The sequence below is a fragment of the Pithys albifrons genome, chromosome 19 (genome assembly GCF_047495875.1).
Source record: "Pithys albifrons albifrons isolate INPA30051 chromosome 19, PitAlb_v1, whole genome shotgun sequence".
Classification (NCBI taxonomy): Eukaryota; Metazoa; Chordata; class Aves; order Passeriformes; family Thamnophilidae; genus Pithys; species Pithys albifrons.
The window spans coordinates 6,192,638-6,198,637 of NC_092476.1; the positions used below are offsets into that span (position 1 = coordinate 6,192,638).

General features: G+C 57.2%; 1 protein-coding gene across 1 annotated transcript in view; it reads right to left on the reverse strand.

Moving 5' to 3' along the window:
* CACNA1G (calcium voltage-gated channel subunit alpha1 G) overlaps positions 1-5,169 on the reverse strand; it is a 146,107-nt gene extending 140,938 nt beyond the window's left edge. The window contains exon 1 of the mRNA XM_071573326.1: positions 4,884-5,169. Within this exon, the coding sequence (XP_071429427.1) occupies positions 4,884-5,125 (242 nt within the window). The 5' untranslated portion in view covers positions 5,126-5,169. The remainder of the gene's footprint in view (positions 1-4,883) is intronic.
* Positions 5,170-6,000: the final 831 nt, after the last annotated feature.

Consider the following 6,000-nt stretch of genomic DNA (forward strand, 5'->3'; position numbering starts at 1 on the left):
TCTGTGCAAGGAGGGGCAGGAAGTACCAGAGAGTGAACTGGGTCACAGGAGAGAAACATGCTCAGGTGTCCTGGGATGGATCAGGCACAGGTAAAGCAAAGGGATTCTGGCTCTTTTGTGGGTTTTTCTAATCAAAACAAGATCCATTTCAGGTCTGACCTGTCAAATCAAAGCTTTTTGCTTTGTTAAACTCCAAAGTGAGGCTGGAACAGATGTACCGAAGTGTAAAGGACACCACGTGTGCTCTCCCCTCAAAACACACCATTTTGATAACAAAAAATGTTATTTTTAACCCTGCACTACATTGAACCCTTCAAACAGCAGCACAAGAAATGCCAGGCTCCCCCCACAAGCCAGTGCTGCTAAGGAGGGGGTGAGGACCCCAAGTTCCCACAAGGTGATGCGGGTTTTGCTCATCCATTGCCCTCATTGCATCCCCATGGGAGAGAGTGCTGTGAGGTGCACTGCTAGGGTTGGGGAGCCAAGCCACGACACGGCTGAGCAGATTCAGTTCTAATCCCCACCAGGCAGGAGGGTCCTGGCTCCAGTGCAGCTGGACACATGGACATGCCCCTCCAGCACAGCTGGATCCAGCCAGGCCAATGCAGAGTGGTGCTGACATAAAGACCACCAGCACTGAGGGTGAGCTCAGCAGTTGAGGGCTGACCATCCCCTCAGCAGGGCCAGCGCTGCCTTCCACAGTGCACTGAGCTCCAGCACAGTGGCTCCAGCCATCCCATGAGGCACCCTGGCACAGACTTCTGCTATGCCTTGGTGTGAGGCCATGAGAGCTCCAGACCCACTCCTAGAGGTGACTAGGCATCTGCAGCTCTGACAACTTCCAACAGGAGCTGGGGGCACTCAGCACCTTCCCAGGAATGAGCTTTGACCTCTCCTTACCGGGGAATGAGTGGAGTCATGTGAGGCAGCTGCTGGAAGAGTCCTCTGCGTTTTATTGCAGACAGAAAGCAGGGCTGGTTTCCGTGACCGGATCAAGATGCATTTCTTTCCTAGAACTACTCTCAAACCCCAAATCCCAGGACCATGCCACAGAGCAGCCAGACAGGATGGGAGCACTCCTCCCAGCACCACCCAAACCTACCCTCCCCAGCGCAGGAATTTGCAGAGTTGCTTTTCATCTTCCAAACCAGGAGGAAAAGATGGGGTTTCAACCACTTTGGGGGCATTTCCCCAGAGCAGCACCTTCCAGAAGGTTTTGCAGCCCCTCCACTGCCGTGTGCTGCTCTCCAGGCAGCAGCACTCTGCAGGCAGGCACTGCGTGGGGGACGAGGCAGTTCTCAGTACAACAATAGATATCACAGGCCCTTTCAGTTACACTGTTATTTTTCTATTCAGAGCTCTTAACGCCAAGCAGTAGCATCCTCCCCACTTTCTCCATTCCTGCTCTTCAATCACTCCTCAACTCTCAAGAAATACCCTCATTTCTTGTCTCTGATCAGAGGAGCAGCCTGGCAGAGACCCTGCTACAGCCTTTCATCCTCCCAGCCTTCATGGTGCTTTCATTTTAGAAGTGAAAGTCAAGTAACCAGCTTGCCTCCTCTTTTCTCCCCCTCCAGAGACTCCTGCTTCTCCTCTCACAGTCTCACCAGCATGAACACCAGGACATCCTGCATGTGCCACAGCCCTTCCCATCTCTCTGAGCTTGTAAGTCCAGCACTGTGACCATTACACATGTCCCTGCTCCTTCCCTTTTGACCCAGGCAGTTCTCTCTTAGGGCAGAACCTTCTATCCCAGAGCCACTGGGAATATACAGGTGGGCAACCAGGCTCATGTCCCCAGTTCCTCACAGCACCCGGAGAGGTTTTCACTCAGAGCAGGATGGAGTGGAGGAGGAGGACAGCTCAGCAGCCTGATACATGTTTAGAGTTAAAAACTCCAAGATTTCAGTCTCTGGAAGATTTCTGGATGAGGACAAACTTCTCATCCTTTTCTAGCCCTAAGCGAGAGGAGGAACAGGAGACCAGCACAGTACCCCCATCCCATCTCCACAACAGACAGCAAGAGAAAAAGCTCCCTGGTCCAGATAAAAGAATATTCTGAGCAAAAACATGGCAGAAAAGCTCAACAAACCACTTTGACAGGACTTTTGCATCCTTGTTGGATACTCAGCACCTCAACCATTACCCTTCCCTAACCTCATGGCAGCCTCAGTTACCACATCTACACGAACAGCCTGGACAGGGATGGAGAGCAGAATCCCAGATGCTCCAGCTGCACCCTGGGGGCACAAGCTGTCCTTCCCAGTGCAAGAGTGGGTCCTGCAGCTCTTTCCAATGCCCCATCAACAACGAAGTTGGGTTATCAGCCAGATTAGAGCACTATAAACCCACCTGGCCAAGTTCCAGTCTGTGCATCTCCACAGGCACAGCTCAAAACAGACCCCCCCACCATTCAGTTTCTGCCTAAGCAGACATAGAAAGGTAAAAAACACCCAGGAGATTGGCAGAAGCCAGTGAAAGCTCCAAACACCTCAGGGCTAGGGCAGGATTCACCAGCCATGTGAGCCAAAGTGCTGTCACTCCTCTCCAGGGCAGTTGGTGGCAACAAAGACTTTCCAGCAATGTGATTATATGGTTTTAGCACTAGGGCTCGATTCCTAGAAGATTATAGCCTGAGAAGGGCCACTTTATTGGCCCACCAGACTAAAGGTAAAAAATAAAATCAACAAATATAAACAAGAACAGGCTCAGCTGGGGCTGTAGAGAGCAGAAGGGACAAGCAAGACGATGCTCTGCTATATAGCCCAGTGAGTGACCGGACACAGGGTGGGTGCCAGGCTGGCCACTGCCGCCTTCTCATCTGTAGGCTGAAGTGCTTTTCTTTGTTGTTGTTTTAAAATAAACTACCCCACTTCTGGGTCAGTGACCTGGAAAACAAACAGCTGCCTGCAGCCACACGACTCAGAGACCCACAGCACCAACCCCAGTGGCCCCAGGGCTACCGGCAAGTGCCTTTCTCTGACCGTAACAAGTGAAAAAACAGCAAGAAGAAAAATCCCAGCTTGCAGGGTTGCACCTAATGCTCATCCCCTGCTTGCAGTGGTGCTTGCAGGTGCCCACAATACCATTAATTTTCCAAGGATAGAAGTTAATCAGCTTGTACTTGAAGCCACAGAGGAGAAAACATATTTCAAGCCATTATCGGGATGGGAAATTTTACTGAAAACACTAAAACCATGCAGGTGTTAACACCAGATTCAAAACATCATTACAAAGGTTAAAAAAAAAAAAAGAACAGAGAGACTTGGAAATGTATTTAAACTGACAATCATAAATAATATTAGTCATAGTAGGCAACAAGACTTGCAGCCTGTCGCCTGTCGTTAATATTTCTTTCCAAAACAGAAGGCTTCAGAAAGTTGCAAAATTTCCTAAGATGTTTACATAAACGCAGCTTTGAAGTGCTTAGCTGGTGTGAAAGAGATCTGGGGGGAAACTGCTGGGAGTATCCATGACTGGGAAGAGAAATCTTGGGTTTTTTCCCTAATGGGGGACATTTTAGGAAAGAAGGCAGACTGTTTATCAGAGAAATCATTGCTGGAGCTCAAGTAAAACAATATCCACAATTCCAGCAGACCGTCGCTGTTCTTCCCTGGCACACTGACCTCAGCAGAGATGTAATTCCTAACAGTTCCCGCACACCAGGAGTGGAGGAGGACTCGCACAGGATATTCTGGCCCTCTATACCATGTAACATGTCCTCCCCACTACTGCACAGCCTCTCCCCCTCCAGATGTGGGGTTGCTGCCCAGACCTACTCGCCTGCCTTTCGCGCCGGCAGCGCAGCACGGCCCCGGTAACTTCCCGGGCAGCGGCTGCCTCTCCCGCACCAGCCCCTGCTGGAAGCCACAGCGCTGCGCTTTATTTCATTCCGTTCCATAATGGAACTGGAGTTTGGGGATGGTAAAATACTTGGAATGCTACAAACCGTGTGCTGGTTGCAACTCAACTCCAAGGGAGGCTTTATAGAGTGTGGCAAGAAGAAATTTTTCTATTGTCTCCTCTATTTCTTTTATTTTTTCCTCCTTCTTTTGAAAGCTTAAACTTGACTAAAAGCAGCTCAGACACAGAGCCTGTGCCGAAGCAGATACGGAGTTTGGAAGGAGACCAGAAGCTTTTAAGGGGTCACAGCTCATGCCAGGACCTGACAATACAGCTGCCCTTTGCCAATGCAGACCAAGGGACCATGACCCCCAGCTTGCTTCGACCCCTCCACGCAAGGAGCATCCTCTGGGGACTGCAAAGTCCCTTCCAGCAGTCGCACACCCTGAATTATTTAGGGACCCTGGAGCTGGGCATCAACCCAACCCCCCAAACACCTCCGCCTTCCCTCAGATTTCATCCCTTCTTCAAACCCTCGAGGAAGGGACCGGCGACGGGAGAGACGCGGGGTCATGGAGCAAGAACGGGCCCGCAAGAGGGAAGACCGATGTTAAGGTCTCTCGGTGTGTCAGGGGAGCGGGACCGGAGGCCACCAATCCCCGGAGAAGGATGGGCCGCCCGCAGCTCCTACTCCGACTCCCCGTGGAGAGGAGCGACGGAGCCAGCGGGAGCCGCGGCACCGCCGCGGGGCGGCCGGGGGAAGGGAGCCCCGTAGTAGGGGAGCCCCGCACCCCGACAGGGACCGCCGAGCCCCTGCAACAGCCCGGAAAACTTCCTGGGTGAACACCGCGGAGGGGGCGAGCGCCGCCGGGTGACCGCAGCTATCCCGGGGACGGCAGGCGACGGGTCCTCCCAAACCCCGGCTCCTTCCCCATCACCCAGCGGGCTCCAGACGGGAGGTGCCGCCGCCCTGCCCACCGCTCCGGGGGTGGGGGGGGCCCGCGGGGCTTACCTCGCCGCCGAACACCTGCAAAGGATACGGGTTACAGACCAGCCGGAGGCACCAGCTCCGCGGCCGGCTCTCCTGGCTCAGGTAGAAGAAGACGACGGGGGCCAGCGCCGGGTAGGGCAGCGCCTCCGCCTCCGAATCGCCGCTGCCAGCCTCCCTGTCCCCCGGACCCGGGCGGCCCCCGGCCCCGGACAGATCATTAAGGCGGATGAAAGTCCTGGCTCTGCCCGTCTCCGGGTCCTCCTCGGCCGCTCGCGGTCCATCCTCGTCCATCCTCCGGCCGGCGACCCCGGGAGAGCCGGGGCGACGCGGGACGAGCCGGTGGGACGCCTAGAGGGGCGCGGCCATGGCGGGGCCGGGGGACTGGGGGCTGCGGCGGGGCGGCTTCAGCGCCGGGGTGGCATGGCCGGGCGAGCCGCTGCCTCGCCCCCCGCCGGGGCCGGGGCCGGGCCGCCCCCCTAGCCCTGCTCTGCCGTCTGCGGGCTCCGTAGCTCCTCCTCGCCGTGCCTCCGGGGGCCCGAGCCGGGCGAGCCGCGGGCAGGGAGGCGGCGGCGGGGCGGCCCCCGCTGCCGGTGCTGGCCCCCACCCGCGGGTGGGCCGCCTCAGCGGCTCTGCCTGCCCCCTCGGCGCCCCAACATCTGCCCAGGGGCGGGAGATGCTGCCCGGCGCCGCGGGGACGGCTGACGGCGGAGGATGCTCCCACGGCGGCCGCGCCGATCCGAGCGCTCCCGCACAGCTGGATCCCTCACTCCAACTTCAAGTCCCGGCTCCTCCTCCCCCCGCCACCAATGGGGGCTCGCTCCCGGCCCCTCCGCGCCTCCCCATTGGCTGCCGCGGATGTCCGTCCCGGCGGCACAGCTGGACGGGCAGGACGGTCCCCAGCGGGGATGGACGGGGCGCACCCGGCGGGGGTCGGGCCCGGGCACCCCCTGCCCTGGGGGGAGTCCGGGAGGAGAATGAGGACCAGCAGAGCCAAGCAACTGCGGGCGGGGAGGAGGGGATAGCCCCGCGCTGCGTTAGGCAGAGGCAGCCGCCTGTGGGACACTGCAGCACCGGGAGAGGGGGAAGCCGGTGAAAGGCAAAGGGTCCAGGTAGGGCGGGGGGCGGCCCCGTGTGGTTCCTCCTGCGAGAGGGAAGAGCCGCGGACG